The sequence below is a fragment of the Podarcis pityusensis genome (assembly GCF_964106645.2).
Source record: "Podarcis pityusensis genome assembly, chromosome: 10".
NCBI classification, from domain to species: domain Eukaryota; kingdom Metazoa; phylum Chordata; class Lepidosauria; order Squamata; family Lacertidae; genus Podarcis; species Podarcis pityusensis.
Window position 1 is genome coordinate 70,173,845 of NC_138035.1, and position 22,376 is coordinate 70,196,220.

At 42.9% G+C, this 22,376-nt stretch overlaps 2 protein-coding genes and 1 long non-coding RNA gene across 6 annotated transcripts in view; 2 read left to right on the forward strand and 1 right to left on the reverse strand.

The window, feature by feature from the left end:
* The window catches only part of PTPN12 (protein tyrosine phosphatase non-receptor type 12), a 59,964-nt gene extending 54,221 nt beyond the window's left edge, over positions 1 to 5,743 (forward strand). For 2 of the 4 annotated variants that reach the window (XM_081023580.1, XM_081023578.1), the window contains 5 exons: positions 371 to 451; positions 1,054 to 1,145; positions 3,082 to 3,109; positions 4,057 to 4,173; positions 4,877 to 5,743. In XM_081023580.1, the coding sequence (XP_080879706.1) occupies positions 371 to 451; positions 1,054 to 1,145; positions 3,082 to 3,109; positions 4,057 to 4,173; positions 4,877 to 4,938 (380 nt within the window). In that variant the 3' untranslated portion in view covers positions 4,939 to 5,743. The remainder of the gene's footprint in view (positions 1 to 370; positions 452 to 1,053; positions 1,146 to 3,081; positions 3,110 to 4,056; positions 4,174 to 4,876) is intronic. The other 2 variants (XM_081023579.1, XM_081023581.1) reach the window with 2 other exon arrangements.
* Positions 5,744 to 10,300: 4,557 nt separating this feature from the next.
* Positions 10,301 to 18,994, reverse strand: LOC308486731. Its single transcript, XR_013991241.1, has 2 exons — positions 18,432 to 18,994; positions 10,301 to 12,404 (listed from the first exon to the last, which is right to left on the reverse strand). It is a non-coding gene; the product is annotated as an uncharacterized lncRNA (long non-coding RNA).
* Positions 18,995 to 19,043: 49 nt separating this feature from the next.
* The window catches only part of RSBN1L (round spermatid basic protein 1 like), a 50,484-nt gene continuing 47,151 nt past the window's right edge, over positions 19,044 to 22,376 (forward strand). Inside the window, exon 1 of the mRNA XM_081023546.1 lies at positions 19,044 to 19,885. Within this exon, the coding sequence (XP_080879672.1) occupies positions 19,213 to 19,885 (673 nt within the window). The 5' untranslated portion in view covers positions 19,044 to 19,212. The remainder of the gene's footprint in view (positions 19,886 to 22,376) is intronic.

The window sequence follows — 22,376 nt, forward strand, 5'->3', positions numbered from 1 at the left end:
GGAAAGTAGAAAGGCTGGATCCATTTTAATCTAATGGTTAGCTTGGTTAAAGGTCTGCATCCTGTCATCTTAATGAAAAAGCATTAATCTGTTGCTGCAGTTCCATGGCTTCCGCCTACTACAGGCATCTTGCCAAGTGAATTAATACATCAGACAAGGCATCTAAATACATTGTGGGCAGCCAGCCATTTTGTGGTTATTGTACAAAACACACTTGTACAAAGCCAGCAGGGCTATGCCCGACTGTGAAAAGTATATTCAGTTAAAACCTTTATTACAAATGATTTGATATTTTATTTTGTCCCAGGCACTCTTTTGCATAATGTATCTGTTTAAGTGTTAAGGTGTTCTCAATTTTTGGTGACTTTAGATGCTGTTGTTTCTGAAGAATCTTCTTCTCCTCCTTTACCAGAAAGAACTCCAGAATCTCTTGAGCTTGCAAGTGAGCAGAGTGAGTTTCATTGTACTGTGTTGGTTTCACAAAAGTCATGAATCAAACTTGTGCATTAAAGGAGCACTTTGGCCAAATAGCGATAGATATTGAGGTAACCAGAAGCTAGATAATGCACGTAGTGACAAACAAATAGATGTTCAGGTAATTTTAGTTTGCTGCATTATTGTTTTGGCTTATATAGTGGGCTTCCACTTACCCTGGTTACCTATGGTAAAATTTTTCTGGCTGCTGTGTTGCATAGAAAGATACATGCACCCACCATAGTGCCCTGTGCTGTGTTTATATAGGACTGTGCTCCTACAGTTGCATTGTTCTCCCTTTTAGTCAGTTACTGGCTTTGGGAAGGCTAGATTGGGAAACATCAATATACAAGGGGCTATTCAACTAATTTTTACTTGGTAGACCCACTGAATTTAATTTCAGTGGGTTTACTGAGAAAAATTCATTGACTACCATTTTCAATCCCCATATTGTAATGTTGTGTATTTTAAAAATACTGTAACTACCAATCTTGCTGAACTGTTAAGCTTTTATTGTTTTGTTGAACTTGTACAGCAGCATGTCTACTGAATAATGTATTTTAAAATTGGTTTTCATAGTCACAACTTCCCCCAAAGCTGTTATCCTTTCACGATCTGCTGAGTGGAGTTTCTCGCAAGACCAGAAAGCTTCTGATCAACCAAAATGTACAGTAAGTACGGGATCTTAGCTTTGGGAATATGCTTCAGGGATGTACAGCAGCCATGTGCAGCTTCTGGTCTCCAACCCTAATTAGCCCCACTGGGTCTCCCCATTTCTCCTGTGAGGTTGCTTTGGGCAGGCCATGCCCAGCTGTCACTCACCCGACATCCTATGATATCAGGAATGAGATGGATAAACTGTGGGTGCAAAGGAATGACCATGAGCTCCAACTGGGAGCTCCAGAGTATATCCAATTCTTGTCTGAAAGGATCACAGCTTGCATTTGGCACCAGGTCACAAAGGGACAATTGGGAGCACAATCTAAGCAGTGTTTTCCAATGGCTTCTTTCCCATACAGTGGTGCCCCGCAAGACGAATGCCTCGCAAGACGAAAAACTCGCTAGACGAAAGAGTTTTCCGTTTTTTGAGTCGTTCCGCAAGACAAATTTCCCTATGGGCTTGCTTCGCAAGATGAAACGTCTTGCGAGTTTGTTTCCTTTTTCTTAAAGCCGCTAATAGCCGTGCTTCGCAAGACGAAAAAACTGCAAGACGAAGAGACTCGCGGAACGGATTAATTTCGTCTTGCGAGGCACCACTGTACTTGTTATCAGGGTGGCCCATGGAGGGTTGGCTACCTTTGATTCTGGCCTTCTGACTGAAAGTGGTTCCCAGTCCCTATGATACACCCTTTGGGGGCAGAATAAGTGTCTGCTTGTTCACTCATTTTTCTTGTAGCTCCCCAAAGTATCACTTGACTTTTGATTTCAATCCAAATGATTTCATAAAATCTTTACCCTCCCCTCATCCAAATTGTTTGTGCTAGCTTAAGAAGTTTAGCCCACTGAAGGAATAGCTGCTTCCCATGTAAACCTAATAGGTCTCAGTACATCAGCTGCACTCTAGAGCTTCTGCTGGGGGTACTATTTAGGAAGAAAGTAAGATTAGCGTGGAAGGTTGGGGTGGGAGTTTCTTGTCTTCCCCCATATTTAGAATTTGCTAACCAGAAGGGTCACCTGAGCCCAGCGTGGAAGATTTTCTGTGCAACCTCTTTAGGAAAGCAACTGATATTTTACTGTGTGTGCATGTGCAAACTCTGGCATGTATGGTTGTCTTGTTTTATTTTTAGCAGAAAATGTCATTATGGGTTTAATGTTTTCCATGGAGTTATACTGTATTGTAATTTAAGCCCCTAGAGTATGTTGAAAGAGAAGGGAAGCTGTGATAAATAGGGATGTGTGGGTTAAGGCATAAACAGTTGCTACCTTGTTTTTTTACTTTAAAACGTGAACAAATCCCTAAGAATAATGAAGTATTAAATCAGAGCTTCATTGTGTGTGTTTGTGTGTAAAATACTCACACGCACACACTTATATATGAATGACAACAGAAAGCTTAAGGTTGGGAACTGGTCCTCCAGTTTTTATTGGATTCCAGATACTGTCATCCCTGACTGCTGGAAATGCTGGTTGTAGCTGCTGGAGTTGGAACTCCAGTAGCTTTCGTCATATGCCACGCTTCTTTGTGTGGTATATAGACTTACTGGCATCTGAAGAACACCACTCTTTTGAAACTGCCTAGATGTTATGGTTGCAGTGGCAGAAATGCCAAAGGAACGATCAGCCTTTACTTTTCTCAGGATTTCATTGTGCAGTAACATTTTTTAAAAGTTGATACTTCCAATTGAACATAGGCATCTAGCATATGAATACGGTGGCCAGGTGAAAAAGTAGCCAGCATTCCTGAACCTTTTATATATGCATAAAAGGAACTTTCTCTTTCATACAACTGTTAAAAGTTGTAGGAGCTATGTTTTCTTTTTTCATCTAGGCATTTTATGTGTGAATGGAAATATTAGAGAATGTGGCTTATTTTTTTTTTTAAAAAATCATTATCTGAATCAGTAAAATACTTTTGAACCAACATAAAAACATTTCTATTGTTAACAGGGATTGAAAATGGTGACTACACAGCCTGGTAAGCAATTCGTTTTTTAACTTTAAAAGGGACTAGATGTTTTGTTAATGAAATGAGATGCTGAGCTACTGAAATATGCTGCTACTTGGCTACAATAGATGGATTTCTCTCACCCTAGATGCATCTAGAAAGTCATTCCACTTACGTATGGGGAAAGCAAAATAGCATTCTGATTGTAACATCTTAGGCCTATGGGGCTGCTGCTCTGAGACTGGACATAGGGGACTGCTGTTTGAAAGGGGGAGTTGAATAATCCTGTGTGTGAGCAGAACAGGTTTTCATACTTGACCAGTATTTTTGTTTATAAATAGCAGCTGTCCTTGTGAAGGTTGTTTAAGCTAGGTCAGAATACAGGAGAGTAGCTTCTGACCAAACACTGGTTAATTAACAGTTCCTGAAGTAGGATGCCAGTATTCTGAAAAATAATCTGTTCAAGTAATGAGACTTTGACAGATGAAGCTTCATGTTCACAACTCCCTCTCAGTGCAACTGCTTCCCATTTCATCGCAATCAGTCAGGTTTTTATTGTTTGTTGCCAGTGGCCATTACAATGCAGCTCACAAATGGACAAGGCAATCCAGCATATAAATTACACCACAATATTGATAGCTCCACTTACACATGCCATTTCAGGAAATGAGACGCCCTTCCTTGCATTACTCAGAATATTTTTTTTATTTGTCTTCCAATGTGTGAGACTTTGACATGCTAGTCTTGAAGCCAGAATTATGCCTTTTAACATGGATGTAACTTTAAGGAACAAATTATTTCAGTTATCAAGGCAATATCTACAAAGTTGCTTTTAGTTTTATAATACTGGGCCTTTGGAAACACTCTAAACCATACTTGGGACAAAACTGGATATTAACAGAAATTTGTTTTTATAACTGAATACTTAGAATTGCAAGTATGGTTATGCGTCAGTGAATTTTTTTCTTCCTCCCCAGATCATCCTGAGATAGCAGACAAATCACAGATTGATACTATACCTCAGCTTCCTCTTTCCAGTCCTGTTGTTAAAAGAGGTCCAACACCAGAAGTTCCAGTTGAGACTACAGATATTGGTAAATGGTTGCTTTTTATTGATCTGTACATAACTCTTGTAGAGTGGCTTTTGAAAATACATTATGTACATTATTTGACCAATGGTTAATGTATCAGGAGGAAACAGTTTATTTCTTGGTAGCCACAAAATCTCTTTTGTAACAACTAAAGGTTGAATTCATTGTGGATAAGCAGTAATAATTGTGGAAATTGCAGCACATAGTGAGATGTCAAACTTTGTTAGGCTAGTGACACTAAAATGTTACACAAGGTCTAAGATATATGGGCATAATTTAGCACCATTAATCTGGATGAGGTTCAGCAGGAAAGATTACTTTAAATGCAGTAATTGTGAAAATTACTTCAGTTTGTGAGTAAGCTGAGCATGTAAGAAGTATTTCAGACTCTTAATTTTTACAATTTATTATTTCCACAGGGAATAATATTTATGAGAGGCATCTCACATGGGTTGTGATAGTTGCTTTATGAACATGCCTGCTTATTTTGTCCTTTTCCCATTTCTTTTGCTCTTTTGGGCGAGGTGCTTGAAGCATAATGAACACTTGAAGAATAGCCCCTTAGATTGAGAACTTGTTTCAAAACAGCAGAGTCCTATCTTTTATATATTTTCGTATACTGGCTTTTCATTAGCAATATTTCTTTTCTTTTGCTACATTCGTTTTTTCAACTTATCACAGTTCTTTCCCGCTTTCCCTTTTTTAGGTTTTGGTAACCGTTGTGGAAAACCAAGAGGACCGAGAGAACCACCTTCAGAATGGACATGATGCAAGAACAAATGGACATTTTTAAATTATACTGGAATATTCCAAGTGCCACTGAACTCGATCAATAAATAGTATTCCACTTTTTATTTTTTGGGACTAACACAGTGTACATGCAACTACACAATGGTACACTCTTCTATACATCCACACAAACATTAAGCATTCACAAGAGTGTTTTCTAGTATTGTAATCTAACTTTGCTGGGGCCATCAATCTGCCTTACTACATTTAGGAGAAAGTATTACATATGGTTTATTTTGTTACTTCAAGTATTATTGCCTTAATGTCTTTTAACCTGTTACACACTGTTTATAGACATGTTAATATGGTGAAACTTTTGACAAATTGAGTTTATGGACTTTTTTGCTAACGTTTGATTACCATGTACACTTTATTTTGTATATGTACAGGGCAAGCAGGTATATAATTTGATAAAGCTGCAATCATAAAGTATTAACAGAAGGTGTAAGAAATCTCTGCATGACCTAATTTTTTTGTGTACCTTGTAAATTATTTGCCCTAATGTTTTAGTAAATAGTTTTCATTTAAAAAAAAAGTTGGGCGCACATCCACAATTACAGGATAGCAGAGATGAAGATTGTAATACATTTTGTAAATTGTAAGCAAAAGGTTATTTTTATATTATATACAGTTTCACTGTCAGTCATAATTTGTCCTGGTTTTCATCTAGTCATGGAGTCCATAAGTGCCTTGAAAATATCAGATTTTAGCATGAATATGTTCACTGATTGAGATCAGCATATCAACTTATTTGAACTGCCAGTAAAAAAAGAGAACACTTCAACTCACTCTAGTTATCATTTGTAATATATCTGTTAAGAATATGTAGAATCAGCTTCTAAAAGGAAAGCATTTAAGAGTGTATATTTATTTTACAAGCCCTTCAGAGCCACAGTGGTAAGATATCATTGAGACAACTTCAATGTACCAATGAGTTTCACTCTTACCCTTCACCCCCTTCACATGATGTGTGTGTAAAACTCCTGTAGTCGGGTAGGAGAGCCGAAAAGAATGCCAATATATTTCACGTCTGGCAACCAATGTGCCCCTTGGGTTTCAGATAGTACATGGGTAGAAAACCCTAAAAAGCCCAAGACACACATTTTCCACGGCCCTCCAACGGCTATTGTAGCTTATTTACCAGAAGTAATGTATTTAGTGTTAACTTTGAATTGTATACTTGATTCTGACCAAATTAACCACCTGAAGCAAATTATACAGCAGGATGACCCCAATATGACCATGTACTATCTGAAACCAAAAGGGCACACTGGTTGCCAGATGTGGAATTCCCCCCCCCAGCTCTTCTACTCCACTATTGAAAATATACAAATTCAAGATTTATTCTCATAAGGATCCACTACACATATGTGTTTGTTTCTGTATTAAGAGAATATTTAAATTAAATAACTCATTTCTTTACTGGTGTTTCACAGATATCATGCACAGGGCAGCAGTTGAGGGGGGAACCTAATGATGCTCTAGAGATATGCTATAGTGTTAAAATATGAGTTTATGCTTTCATTTTTTCCATATAAAAGTCCTGCCAAACCAACACACACAGAAACAGGATTAGTCTTTTGAGTTCAGTAAGGCACTTCATACTGTATAAGAATTTCAGATTAAAATTAATATTGGTCTTTCCCATCAATTCTTGGGTGTTAAAATGCCCCCGTCAGGGTCTGAAGGTAAGAGTCTGGCACTTGATCTAGTCCAGGAGTGGTTGCTAACAAATTTCAAAGGAATGAATAATGAACCAGAGGACAACAAACACGCCTGTTACAGCATGCACCCCTTTCTCCAAGAGGCTTGAGGGAAAATTGTTCCTGACTTTCATTGGTGTCAAGACACTATTTCTCGCCATACAAGTGGAATCATCGCAATAACAATGGTCAAAAAAAATTAATTGACTACACAGGCAGGCCAAATGTGTGGAACTCCTTATTTGCTTGGGGAAATTGTTCAAACTGGCCTGAAGCCTACTAATCCCAATTTATTATTATTATGCCGCCCATCTGACTGGGTTGCCCCAGCCACTCTGGGTGGCTTCCAACAAATTAAAGCATCAAGCATTAAAAACTTCCGTTGGTTGTCTTCTAAAAGTCAGATAGTTCTTTATTTCCTTGAGATCTGACGGAATGGCGTTCCACAGGACGGGCACAGCCGCCCTTTGTTTGGGCAAAATGATTTTTGGAAGGTAGGAGAGAAGACAAATTTGACTGTGCCCCTTTGTGACTATGGCTCTATTTATGCTAGAATATGGTCTGTGGTCAGAAAGGTTTGCTGAAATACAGGTGTGTATTACTTATGATTTTAGTAGCAAAGCAACTTTATAAGGCACTCACAAGAAATAAAAACAGAATCAGATTTTCCCCCAGGGAACAAGTTTTATTGAGAATGTGAAACAAAAAGCAATTGACAATTTAACTACTGAAAGCTGTTCCACAAAATGGAATTCATTATAATAAAAGCAAGGGATGGTGAAGGGGAAGGGATGAGTTGTGAGATGTGTGAGGCAAAGGAGGCATGGGGGGGGGGGAGGCAGAGAAATGAGATGGTAATTGGAAAGTGGATGAGTAAACTGTTAAAAGGGGGAGCAACGTATCTTTTCTTTATACAGTGGTACCTCTTAATCCTTTCTGGAAGTCCGTTCTTAAACCGAGGCATGCTTTCTCTAATGAGGCCTCCTGCCGGTGCCCTGCCACTGTTAAGCTTCCGTTCGTAGACTGAGGTAAAGTTCACTAACCGGAACACTACTTCTGTTTTTGCGGCGTTCTTATACCGAAAAGTTCGTAAACTGGGCTGTTCGTAAACTGGGGTATCATTGTAGTCTGAAAACAATGCCAAATGGAGCCAGGAGTAAGAGTTTTTCCAAAAGGCGGCAGGGTTTCCTTTGCCACAGCAAAAAGACTCAAGGGGCAATGATGGCTTGAGTGGCTACAGACATTGGTGCCAAAACCAGGGAGCTAATCAGGCTGAGTTCCCAGCGAGACTGCGTGTGAGTTCAAAGAGTCAAAGGGAATGATAGTATTTGAAAAATGACCAGTGGCAAATGAAGAAAAGACTCCAGCAAATAACTGGAAGGATTGACTGGTTTTTTTGGTGCTTTTTTAAAAAAAGCACACACACACATCAAAAGTTGAATGTTGACTATAAGTGGGTGTACTGCAGTAGTAATTAGATGGTCACATGAGAATTCAGGAATTCAGTAGTCAACTGCTAAGTGATGTCTTGAGTGGAACTGGGAAGTGGAGGTTAGGCTTTCATAAATCCAAGTCCTCAGACTAGCACTGCCAGAGAGCTGGGCCCTTTTCTTTTCTACTGAGCAGTCTTTTCCAACCTGAAACCATGCTGATGTTTTAGACTACAAATCCATCAGCCTTGGCCAGCAAGAGTGCAAATTGTGTCTGAAGCATTTGGAGGACACCATTTTGGGGGGGTACGATATCCTTAGTACATAAAGTGTTTTCAGAATGTGCCAAAACTGCATCACTTTTGGTACATTTCTTCTAGGAGATGGCTGTTTCAAAGACTGGGTGCCACAACAGAAAAGGTCCTCTTCCTTCTTGTTGTAAGGTGAAATTCCACAGGAGTTTCTGCAGAGGATCTTTAGATACTAGTAAGTTAAGTGCAGGAGATCTTGAGGTAACCAGATCCTAAGATAATGGCCTAATTCCCGAGTTAAATGTTGGGTTTAGGGAAATGTTCAGGGTGTACGTGTGCAACTGAAGGAACTATGAGGGGATGGGTTGATAAGGGACTGTAAGGTGTGGCAGGTGGGTGGGGTTGGCAAACCAAGCAAGCAGGGGTGGTATCCCTTCATACATAACATTGTAATATAATCCCACAGCAGTTTGTGGTTGCTGATTGGTGGTACTGCAAACTGCACCACGAGAACACACTAGCCCAAGAACTGCTGTGCTGTCATGGCAGCATCCGAGACCAAGCAGGGAGGAGATGGGTGACCCAGGCCAGTGAGTGGGTGGGTGTCCCCAGAAGTGGGCAAGCATCCTGAGTGAGCAACCAGTTCGGACAAGCCAGCCACTGGATTTACAGTGGTGGTGGCATGAGATGAAGGTGACCCACACCGAGCCTTTCAACCAGTGATTTCCAAGGCTGAAAGGATCAGTATGGTGCAAACTTTGCAAGCATTTCTATGTTCCCCGTCGCTGCCATAGATGATAGGGGAGGGGCAGCAGAGGGGGAAAGTTCCACTTCACCTCCCACCCTCCACCCAATGCTGCTGCCACCACCATGGCTGCTAGGGAGGGAAAGGGGAGATAAGCCTGCTGTTTAAAATGACAGTAGCAGCTGTGACTGGGAGGTCTGCTGAGATGAAAGTAGTAACAGCCCACCCATCTATCTGGCTGGGTTGCCCCAGCCACTCTGGGTGGTTTCCAACACATATAAAAACATAATATAACATTGAACATTAAAAACTTCCTGTTACAGGGCTGCCTTCAGATGTCTGCTAAAAGTTGTGTAGTTGTATCAGGAGAGGAAGAGGTATAAAGGGGTTGGGTGTGGCAGGCAAGGTGGACAAGTAAGTGGGCAGGGTGGTAGCTCCTACTATAAAAGGGGGGGGGAAAGTGATCTGCCAACCACTACATGTTGCTGCTCCCCTTTGGCACCAACAGTGATCTATTTGGGGAATATTTCAGTTTATATATAGTTTGGGGTTTAATAATTCTATCCCTGAGTAAAGAATTCCATATTTCATGAAAGGAAATGTAATTAAGTACAAACTTACATTTTGGAGGGAAATGTTGAAGGTAAGAAACTGCTATCTCAATATCAACTATAAAAATCATTCAATCATAGTCTGGATTTTTTTTAAGCCACTAAAATGAGCTGTAATAATTTGTCAAAATAATTCCACAAAATATCTAGGGATTCTTATAAAAAACAACTTATTTCAAAATTATCATGTGTAGATAAGGTTTTTTGAACTGAAATGCATAGGTCCATGTATAACTCCACAAATGGTCATCTCAGGCAATTATAAATATATTGATAGAAAATAAAATAATTGGTATGGATTTTTAAAATGTCATTTTTAATGTTCTCTTTTGTTGATAGTCCCATCAAATGCAATGCAGAAAGGATACATAACATTAGTCTTGACCTTATCTCAAAATGTATACCCAAAAAAGGACAAAAAAATTACAATCCATTTCTGTGACTTTTAGATCTTAAAGAGGGACAAATTGAGAAAAAATCTTAGGTTATGGAGAAAGAACAAATTTGCAGTCAATGCAGTTGCAGTGCATGTTATTTTCTAGGTCAATTAGCAAGGAGTTTGAAAGAAAAAAGGTTGGCATGTTGTTTAAAAGAAAACAAGCATTTTCAAATTCTGCCTTTGTGAATAAGCAATGCAAAATTTGCAGTGTTTTGTCACCAAGTGAAGTCATTAGCTCCAGAGACAAATGCACTGTGCATTTTCTCATTATTGGTTCCCATAAGTTGAGATGGATAAATACGTTCATCCACATGTTCTTCATTCTTTGCCTGCAGCACCTCCATTTTTTCCTAGCTATCTCATAAATTTACATTAGACGGCTTACACTGTAATGCGACTGACGTCAGGAAACAGCCAGTTTGCCTTATCCGTGTGACAACAGTGAAAAAGTATAGAATAAACTCAATACAATATATTCTTCATTCTCTGGATCCTACCTATATAATTGCTATGCCCGCTCCCAGTGGCTGCATCCTAACATGTAATGCTGTGACATGGGACAATACATCTAGCCTCCCACCACCCTTGCACACCCTTCATCCTATCTCAAAATTAAACATTTTCCAATCTTAGCTATGGTAAGTGAAAACAAGGAACCTTTGTAGACTATTTTTTTGTGATTAACCACAGTTCATCCTGACTCAGTCAACCCAGCATCCTGCAGTAATCCAAAATGGAACCAAGAGCTTACAAATTCTCCACAGATACACAGGCTCAGGGAGGGAGAGGGGAGAAAAGAAGGCAGGTACATGCCCAGGAAGAGCTAGGCTTGTTTTTGTAACTCTGAGGAATTGTTGCAGCTGAATCAACCTGTTCTTGGAAACTTGTTCATCAAGTTCACTCTATTATATAGGATGCTGTATCCCTAGCCTACTCATACCTCCAAGTTTGGACTATACTTAAAACAGTATTAATCAGAAATTCTACCTCATTTATTGTAAATTCTCAAACTGAGAAGTCTCTCATGAGTCACATTAAAGCACCTTAAACCTGCAACATTTAATAGACAAGCCAAAATACATTTTTTTCTAGTCAGAGATGACCTCTGTGAGCATAGAAAGAGGGGGCAAAATGAATGATATATTACTTACAGTACTTATTTTAAAACAAATAGGAAATGATTGCTTTCAAATGCTTTAACTATCACTGGGCAACAATTTTTTACTTTTTGCATGTTGTCTAGATTTCTACAACAGGGTAAAAATACCCTGATTTAGGGTATTTTTGCACTGCTGAATCAGGAAATGGCATCCGTTTCTCTCCATCAGGTCAGGTTTTTGTGCTATGTTGATGTGAAAAAAATCAGATCTTGTGACAAAATCGATTACATTTTTGTGGCATTATCAGCTGATTTTTGTCAACACATATTATCCTAAATATGTTTTTAAGAGAAAAAAATGTTTTTCCAACAACATATATTGATTACCTGATAGAAACATCGATTACTGTAAACTGAATGGTGGGCATTGATAAAGGTAAGTACACGTAAATTGCATGTTGCTTCACCATTTTTCAAACTTCAGGGCTTGAACTTCAGTTTCTTGGAACTCCTGGAATGCTCAGCGGCAGGGAGGTCTCTCTTCAGAGTCTCTCTGTCAGAGAGGAGGTTTTTTTCCTTCAATCTGGATGCCAATAGTTCGGCAGAGTCCTTTGACAAGCTGAGGTCGCGAACTAGATCATTCAACTCCTTTTGGGAAAATGGATGTGGAGCATCATCTTCAAGAACCACTTCTTCTTCATGTCCTTCAACACTGGAGGCATCTTCGTCACTAATGTCTGGAAGTTCTCCGAAGATAGGCACTGGAATTTCATCACAATGAGCTACAGGACGACTTGCTGATTGAAGATCAGGATACTTGAGGCTGTTCCGGTTCTTTCTGTTGATCCCAGTCACATCAACAGCACAGAAGTAGCAGTCAGTGACATGGTTTGTCGGCTCCCTCCAAACCATGGGAATTCCAAAGTTCAGACTCCTCTTGCCATTGGTCCACCCACGTAGAGTCTCGGTGCATGCCTTGCACACCATGTGTGGCGCCCAAGCTTTATCCTGGTCACCAAATTTAATACCAAAATAAGAATGGTAAGCACGCCTTATGAAACTTGTGACTGGCTTCCTATTAGGAGCAATGGTGTATTCTCCACATATGTAGCAGAACACATCCGGCTTATTTCTGCACGATCTTCTGGCTGAAGTCATCTCATTCACCTGCAAAACAAAAATAGGTGGAGTTTCCTATACTTCGTGGGGCGGCTGCCCCATTAACTTAGTTTTGATCCCCCAACTTTATGCTTTGCCGGACCAATTTATGGAAGATTTCGAGGTTTTATGACTTCAAACTGATCCCTTTTCGACATAATCACCCAGAACTATCGGACCTGAATACTTCTTGTCATTAAAATAATCATTTCCAATCAAAACAATTATTCGACATGGCATTTTACCCCCACCAACTTCTTCTAAAATGCTCCACACAAGCGTACATGTGAACAAAAACGTAAAAAAACGACATGTGGCCATAGCTCAAAAACTTGACCTGATTGAGCAAAACCAATGTGATTTTTGGATTCAGCGCATCAGATTCGTCCTAAATCAGCTGGAAAAATGCAGACAACAAATTTGTTGTTGACCAGTGATTGTTAAGCAAACTTAGAAGTTCAATTTACTTGATCATTAGGGTATGTGTAAGAGACAAGTTTAATTATAAAGAAACTAGACATTCCGCTTTTTTCCTTGTTAAAAGAACAACAAAAAACAATGAGCCATTGGTCTGAAAAAGGTGAGACTAACCACCACTGGCAATCCCCACCCTAAGTTAACTACTAAGTATGTTGGACTTATCCCAAACAAATGAACAATTTGGTGATATGTGAAGACTGCTCCTTTATATGTTTACCCAGAAATAAATCCCAAAGAGTTTAACGGGATTTATTGCTATGCTGCCTTATTTTCAAATGCAAATGTTTTTGTAGAACAGTACCACATAAAGCTCTGTGAAGTTGTGGGAGGCAATTTTTGCATTTCCTACATTGGATACAGTTGCCATCACAAAACCCACCAATTCAGCTAAGTTTGGCAAAGAGATATGAAGCCTAATAGATGTTCTGCCACTTTCAAAGTGTCTGCTAGGTCAATAATTGTAGTCAAATTAGCAGCAAAAATCAGTTTAGCTGCCTGTTCTCTTGCCACTTTTATGCTAAACATGGCAGTCAGCTGAGTTTTACTCAGAGAAGAGCCATCAAAATTAATGAACCTAACTCATCATGTTCATTAATTTAAATATGTCTAGAAGACTACTACCCTTAGTCTTCTACTGTAAGCTTTTTAAAAATAACTATTTAGGGCAGAAATTAGTATAATTTAATCTTAACTGTTCCACTGTCCACTACTGTTCCAATGTGCAGTGAATAAGAACCTGTAGTCTAGCAACCTTTGGAGGGCTGCGGGTTTCCCGACCTAAACACTACTGGTCCTGCAGGGTGAGAATGTCAAAAAACATTTTAAAGCTTTTAAACTGATTGCAAATACAAGTTTTGCTAGGCCTGCTATTTCCTTCTGTAAATCCCCCGCAAAACCACATATAAAGTTGAGCAGGCTTTACTGCTTCATGACACATTTGCAGCATCTCCACCCTTATTCTTTTTATATAAGTTTTATATAAGGAACTATGGAAACCATGAGGATACCACTTACCCAGAAATAGTTAGATGGTATTAATACCATAATTGTACTTGGGCAGGAAAATCTGAAATAGATTTATACACCCAATACAGATACCATACATTCTGGACTAACCTGGAATATAACTATAATCTCTGCATTCTTTCAGCATAGTGACTGGGAGACATGACTGCAATTCACAGGACAGATTTCCAGTAACCACTCGCCTGTTAAAAATGTGACTATTGCAACAAGGCGGCAACATGGGGGAAATGTAGGGAAAACAGACTAAAGACTAATGATCTTATTCTTTGACTATTTTTAAAAACTACTATTAGTGGATAGACTATTAGCAATTGATGTAACTGAACCACTGACTAATTGAAGTACCGTATTTTTCGCTCTATAAGACGCACCAGACCACAAGACGCACCTAGTTTTTGGAGGAGGAAAACAAGAAAAAAAATATTCTGAATCTCAGAAGGCAGAACAGCAAGAGGGATCACTGCGCAGTGAAAGCAGTGATCCCTCTTGCTGTTCTGGCTTCTGGGATAGCTGCTCAGGAACGTTTTTGCCTGGTCCCTAAAGGTGTATTATGAAGGTGCCAGGCGAACTTCCCTGGGGAGAGCATTCCAGACATGGAACCACTGCAGAGAAGGCCCATTTTCCAAACCTCTCAAGGAGGCACGAAAAAGAGTTTCAGAAGTTGATCCCAGGGTTGATATGGAGAGAGGCAGTCCTTGAGGTATTGCAGTCCTGAGCCATTTGGCTTTATAGGTCAAAACCAGCACTTTGAATTGGGCCTGGAAACTAATTGGTAGCCAGTGCAGTCGGACCAGGATCAGTGAAATACGCTCAAACCATCTTGCTCCAGTGAGCAACCTGGCCACTGAATTCTGCACTAGCTGAAGTTTCCAAACCGTCTTCAGAGGCTGCCCTACATATAACGCTTTGCAGTAATCTAACCCTGAGGTTACTAGAACATAGACAACAGTAGTTAGGCTATCCCTATCAAGATATAGGTCTAAACCACTGAGCCTTGGGCTTGCTGATCAAAAGGCTGGCGATTCGAGTCCCCGCAACAGGGTAAGCTCCCATTGCTTGGTCCCAGCTCCTGCCAACCTAGCAGTTCAAAAGCACGCCAAAAGTGGAAGTAGATAAATAGGTACCACTCCGACAGGAAGGTAAACAGTGTTTCCGTGTACTACTCTGGTTTTGCCAGAGGTGGCTTAGTCATGCTGGCCCCATGACCCAGAAAAACTATCTGTGGACAAACGTCGGCTCCCTCAGCCTGTAAAGCGAGATGAGCGCCACAACCCCAGAGTGGTTCACGACTGGACTTAACTGCCAGAGGTCCCTTTACAAAAATAGGAGCTTAGATGGACCACCAGAGCCTCGAGTGACACCAAAGGATCCAGGAGTACTCCCAAGCTATGAACCTGCTCCTTCAGAGGAAGTGTAACCCCAGCAAGAGCAGGCGATCTCCTGCCTATCTGCTCTATGGAAACACCCATTAACAGTGCCTCAGTCTTATCTGGATTGAGCTTCAGTTTGTTGGCTCTCATCCAGTCCACTACTGAGGCAATACACGGGTCCTGCACTTCCACTGCCTCACCTGCAGATGTAAAGGAGAAATAGAGCTGAGTGCCATCAGCATACTGCTGACAACATACTCCAAACCTCTGGATAACCCTACCCAGCAGTTTCATGTAGATGTTAAACAACGTAGGGGATAGAATTGAGCCCTGTGGAACCCCACATTGAAGGTTCCGTGGGGCTGAAAAGCATTCCCTAAGCAACACCGTCTGGGAACGACCATCCAGTTAGGACTGAAACCACTGCAAAGCGGTGTCACCCACTCCTAGTTTGGAGAGTCGCTCCAGAAGGATACCATGGTTGATGGTACTGAAAGCTGCTGAGAGGTCGAGAAGAATTAACAGGGATGTGTTTCCCTTGTCTCTCTCTCTTGACAGAGGTCATCATACAGGGTGACCACAGCAGATTCTGTGCCAAAACCGGGCCTAAATCCCAATTGAAATGGATCCAGAAAATCAATTTCTTCCAAAAGCACCTGGATCTGGTCTGCTTCCTAGAGAAGCTACACTGGCTTCCTCCTTGCTGACCTTCTGCCAGCAGGTGAAGACTTGCTTCTATAGGCTTTTCGGAATTGACTCCTTTTCATTAAAGGGCTGGTGCCATGCTGTTTTTATTGTAATGTTTTAAACAGGTGTTATATATGTATACAGTTATAGTCCTATTAATGTTTAATTGTATTTTAAGGATTGACTTTTCCATTTTTGGTGATTCTTGTTTTTATATGCAAGTTGCTTTGAGGTTCTTGAAGATGATGATGTTGATGAACGTGAGGAGGATGCTATACATACAGTATAAAAACAAAATAATGACATGTTTAGCCCTGAATGTGGTAATAGCGTAAGATAGATTGGAGTGGGGCTTTTTTGAATGAATTTTTTTGGGGGAGGGGGGAGAGCCTAGCTTATATAATATATCTAGTTTTACACTAGACAAGAATGGCAAGAAATTATATCTAAGTTCATCTAGATAGAAAAAAGTGCAAATAAATAACAGCAATTGTAGCCTGTAAGGAGGACTGAGAATCCCCATTTAGAAAAGTATTATGAAGCAGAAATTTTGAAATGTGTAGTGCTTTGAGGAATACCAATATTAGGCCTATGCAGAAGCACAAGGTGCAAATGAGTATTTCATGGAATCAAAGAATTGCAGAATTGGAAGAGATCCACAGGGTCATCTAATCTAACCCCCTGCTATACAAGAATCTCAACTAAAGCCTCCAAGACAAATGGCCATCCAATTTGGATTCATTTATTGGAGTCTTTGGGGAAATTGGATTCATTTATTGGAGTCTTTGGGGAATAGAATGGCAAGAGATGGTAAGGTGAATGGAAAGTGCTGGTTGTGTAACAAAACAAAAGGAGATTCATACATATATGGTGGAAATGGTGGAAAGATAGATCATGAATACATCCGAGAGGCACTCATTAAAGATTTCCCCTGACGTACTTCCCACAGACTGAGACAAACAAAACTGGGCAATTATTAGTCCTTCTCTACATTGCTATCAGCATGAGTCACAAACTTCTCTCATTGCTTTATGCAGCTCTGGAGACCTTGTCTATAGAAGTCAGCAGTTTGCCTCAGAAGCCACGACATGTTATCGTCTGGGAAAAGCTTGCCCTTCCAAAAATAACTTCATGGCCTCTCGATTTTGATGGCCTTCCGCAATTTCTGCAGCAGTGAAGTGTAGTATGTCCCAGTAATTGTTATACCCTTTCCAGGAAATCTATCATCATTACTCCGCACTGGTCCTACACTGATCTTGACATCTGCAGCTAGTAGGCAAACAGTTATGCAGGGATCCTCCAAAACAGCAGCCTCCACTTGCTGGATGGTGTCTTCATCAATGGGGGACTGTGGTTGCCCAGGAATGGGAGCTGTTTCCACTGAAGTCCGGCCACACTTGAACTGACGATGCCAGTGCTTGACTACGTCATACAATGGGGCATCCTCCCCATAAGATCCTTTCATCTCATCAAACGTCTCCTGTGATGTGCGCCCTTTCAAGTGCAGGAACCTGATAATCGCTCTGCATTTGACTGGTTCCATTATCAGACATTACTCCACATTAGCATTTGTAGTACAGAAACTGTTATGAGTTCAGAGCTACAAATTACCACATTAGCCACTATCCAGAGAAATAATGGTCCTCCAAGTATACTATATTTGATCTTATTCTTAATTTTTAAAATAGCATCTGTGTAGGAAGAGCTTCAGGGTTTTTTTTGAGTTTTAAAAGCGTTCACACATAAATACAGAATTATGCATACTGTAACTGTACACCAGCATTATAAGGAGGAAAAACGATTTCTGCTTGAGGTGGGCACGGGCAAGAATTTATCACCTCATCAACTATTTAACCAGAGTTATTGCAAGAACAGAGGGAGGCAACTAATCCACTTTTAACTATCTTCAATCTATAGCTGCTGCACAAAATTTACAACATAACCTTCCGCATGTTTACTCAAAAGCAAAGCCCACGGTGTTCAACAGGGTTTGTCTCCAGGCAAGTGTCCTTGCTGGTAGCCCTGCAGGGGAAACCTCTGCCCATCTCACCTGCCCCCTTAGGCTGGCTACCCGCTTCCTCTTCAGCATCAGTCCCGCTCCCACCTCCCTGCCATGCGTAGGCTGACACTGCCTTCCTCACAGAGTCCTTGTGTTATTGGACTACAACTCCCATCCCTGCTTACCTACCCCTGGCTGGGGCACGTGGGCGTTGAAATCCCAACAAAATGCGGAAGACCACGGGTCCCCCACTCCGGCCTTGCGGGGCTGTTGTAAGGATCGCAGCCAGGCAGCGCGCATGTAACGCTTTAACCACCCGAAAGCATTATGTCTAGGCTTTAAGTCAGGCCACCTCCTCAGAAACTAGTCCCCCGCCCTGAGTTTAGTAGGCCTTAACTGCAACGTACTGCTACAGAGCTCTCAAAAATAATAATGTACACACGCCTCTGCATATCTCTGGTAAGAAAAACGTACTGTTCTCGGACGACGACGACGACACCGTAATGGTTTTTGTACACGGGCACCATCTTAGGAGGGGTAATTCTCTTGTGTGAGGGAGAGGGAAGGAAAGAGGGGAGGGAGAGATGCCTCTTCTAAGATGGCGGCCGCCCTCAGCGCCACACGCTCAGCCGTCAGAAGCCCCGTTCAAGAGACGAGAGCGCGGCCCGACTAAGCGCAAACGCCTGTTTTTGGCGACCGAAAGTCGTCTCGCTTGCAACCCTCGGCTAAACGTTACCCGTTTCTGAAGGGCAACGTGGGAAGAGCCGCGCTCCGCCACCCGAGCAACGCAGCCGCTCAGCCGCCGCGGAGGAAGGGAAATCTAACCCGCCGCAGAGATGGAAGACGCAGGTGCCGCCTCCGCCGCTAACCGCCCTTTCCCAGGTGGCCGGTCGCCTCTCCAGGTTCGCCGCCGCCTCTCGCTGCCCCTAAACCACCTGAAGTAACGCGCGGAATCCGCGACAAGCTCCGACTCGCCCGGCCTCCCCTTTCTAACTGCGCCACTCGCGGCGGCAGCCGCCGCTGCTGCTGCTGTGGGAAAGCGACCAGGCGGGCCGCAGCGGCCCGAGTTCAAACCCCGCTCGGCGATTGGCGGCTTTCTCTGTCCGTCCAATCCTGGCGCCGCTTCCATTGGGAGGGGAGAGTGGCGCTCGCGGGCCGTGAGCCCGCCCCCCTCTCTCTCCCCTCCTCCTCCCTCTACCGCCCGGGCTCTCTCAAGCGACGAGCGCCGTGAGGTAAATACAAGCAGCATCTCAAAATGGCGGCGCCACCGAGTCCCGGACGAGGCGCGGTGGTAGCGCCGCAGCCGGAGCCCTTCTCCTCGAACTTGGCGGCAGAGAGCAGGGCCTCTCCGCGCGGCTTCCCGTCAGCTGCCAAGCGCATGAAGGGAGCAGAAGAGCGGACGCTCAAGGGGCCTAAGCGCGTTAACGGCGAGGGCGGCGGCGGCGGCGGCAGTAATAGGCAGCAGCAACAGCCTCCGCCGCCGCCGCACATACCAGGGGCGCCAACCCCGGTCGGACACGGAAGCCCCGCCGTGTGGAGTTTCACGGCGTTCTCTTCGGGCGGCGGCGGCGGGAGCGCGGCGAGCAGCGGCGGGTCTTTCGTTTTCCCGCCTCAGCTGCCCCACAAGTTGCTGCTGCCGCCGCCGCCGCCGCCTCCGCCCTCCCACCGCTGCCTGGCCTCGGGCGCCGACGGAGGCGGCAGCAACAGCACCAGCGCCGGCGGCAGCAAGACCAAGAGGCCCAAGGAAAAGCGGGACAAGGAGAAGAGGAAACTCGGGGCCCTTCCTGGGTCGTCGATGGTGGCGGCGGCGGCAGGAGGAGGAGGCGGCGGCGGCGGCCCGAGCGCGGCTGGCCGGGAGGAGAACGGCGACGTGAAAGCGCTGCTGCGGCAACAGCAGCACCGCCACCGCCACAGCCACCGCCAGGAAGGTGAGCGGAGTGTGACCCGGGGGAGGCAGCCGGCAGGCCCGGGGGTGCGGGGAAACGTCGAGAGCGGGGCGGGAGGGGCGGCGGCGGCGGCGGCGGCGGGGAAACGGCCTACCCGCCGCGCCGACTCTGGGCTCCCAGGAAAGCAGCCGCGTTCAGGAGGGAGAAGGAGGAGGAAATGGTTGCTCTCTTCAGCGAGTCTGACACCGGAATGGCTGACTCGGCGGCACATGGAGCGAACACGTTGGCTGGCTGCTTCGCCGCGTGTCTCCGGCGGGGGTGGGTGCCCTTCGTCCTCCTGTCTTGCAGGGGCTACACCTGGGGGTGACTTGAGGCTGGTGGGCTCCGTCGGCGTGGGGTCTGCCGTGCTGCTGGTGGCGGGTACCTTTTGCAGGGAAAGCGGCAAGGGCAGCGCTGTCTGGCGGCTCCTGTCAAAAAGGGGGTGTGGAAACGGCCACTGCCGTGGGTGGAAGCTGCCAGAGGCCTTAGGTTTTCAGACCTATTAGGGAAATAAGGGTGCCTTGTAGCTGGCGGCAAAGAGTCAGATGGGCATCTTAACAATGAAATGCCGTTTTATGGTTCAGATTAAATTTTGATTATGAGTATATACATTAATGTCTCATTGAAAGGCTGCATTTATTAAGTGGGTTAATATTGATAGCTCATGCCCTGTGGTAGGAACGCCAAGCATATTACAGCAGTGTAAGTGTTTTGAATGTTCAAAATGTTGTTTTTCATTTTAAAACTAGAAATGGCTGACTTGTATTTTGCAGCATATACGGTTTCAGCCATAATGCAGTCACCTAATGATTATGGAAACTGTAAAAGTGCTGTAAACTTGAGCGCAACTTCGCCTGCTTTTAAAATCCCAATGGGATGATCATATAAAAGCTGTTTGATATCCTATCTAATATCAATATGTCTTTGAGCTGGATAGGATGCAGCTAGCCCAGTTTTGTGCTTATTTATGGGGAAGTAAACTGCACTTGTTCCCAAACAATTTAACTGTCTAACTGACCTTGCCCAGTTGCAGCATTATTAGACTCCACTTGGTACTGATGCAGCTGAGAAGTCTGGCTCTTTACTTCAGTATAGGGAACTTAGGCAGCTTGGCTAAATCTATATAACTGAACCAGCATAGGCTTGCATAAATTTCAGGTGCAAAGAAATGGGGTGTGGTAGGATCAGTGTTAGTTGGCGGGATTAGCTCCTTGACTTGCACTTCTGGAAATCTGCAAGCCAATAACAAGAGTGATGTCAAGGGGGACCACCATAATATAGCTTAAGAACAAACATGCATATTCTCTTCCATGCATGCAGCTGGTAAGAATACCAAATGCACCCCACAACCACACACAATTATTGCTTAATAGAATAGCAAATGGACAGACTGATACATTTGTTGCCAACAGGAGTTTAGTTGTATCCATCTTAGCTGGTGTATAGAAATGGACTCCTTTTTTCAGAAGTGCAGGCAACAGAATTTAACATGTTGGAACAGGGATGGGGAATGTTTGGCCTGCAGGACTCTCTGTCTGGCCCTCAGAACTCTCCCCAGACCACATCCTTTACTAACCCTGTTTTTTACTCCCAAGAGTTTTTTCATGGCTGAAACATGCCATTGAGCTCTGATAATTCGCCTTGCTTGCAAGGCAAAAATTTCATTTGTTGCTTTGCCCACTTTCACCTCTGCTACAGTGCACGTTGCTTGGAAGAGAAGTTTCCCCACCTCTGTCTTAGCAAGCCTTAACTGTAGTGCTGCAGGGACTATGTTCCAGAACAGTGCTAAGTCGATATGGATACATTTTAGAGATGAATAGTTCGTGGTGGTTAACATTGCAAAGTTGCATTTTGCAGCTCACCCCTGTTGATTCAAGAGGACAGTATTGATCTATGAAATTTCTGGATTACACTAAAAGGAGATTTACAGTGTTGAGTAAAAAATATTTACTCAGAAATAAGTCTCACTGAGTCTAGGGTTTACTGTCAGATATACGGTACATTTGATTGCAGCCTTCGATTCGTCAGTTCATTGAAAAATAATCATTGTGGAATGCTGAGGTTCACTTGTGTCCTTAAATATTAATTCAATTTTTTTGTCAAATGAGATGTTCCTATTGATCTTTTTGTAAGGAACGGCACTACATTGATCTTAGTTGTTGTTTAGTGGCAGGATATCTATCACAGATAAAGGCTCCATAGAGTGGGGGAGAAATACTTGAGGACCTGACTAAATGTGATGAGGCTGCCACGTGTCTGCCCTCTTCATGTATAAGGTTGTGGGTGTGGAGTTTGTTTATATAAAATGAAGCTCAAGGGTGAGTGGAGTGAAACTATCCACTTTTCAGCTTATCTTGTTATGCTCTGATATCTGGAGGAATTTTTTAAAGCCCATCTCTGATCCTGGGTGGGAAGCCAAGTTGGAGACAAAATTCAGTAAACCAGTGAAGCACAGTAAAGTAAACCAGGAAATACTTCAGTTCTCCTCACCTGT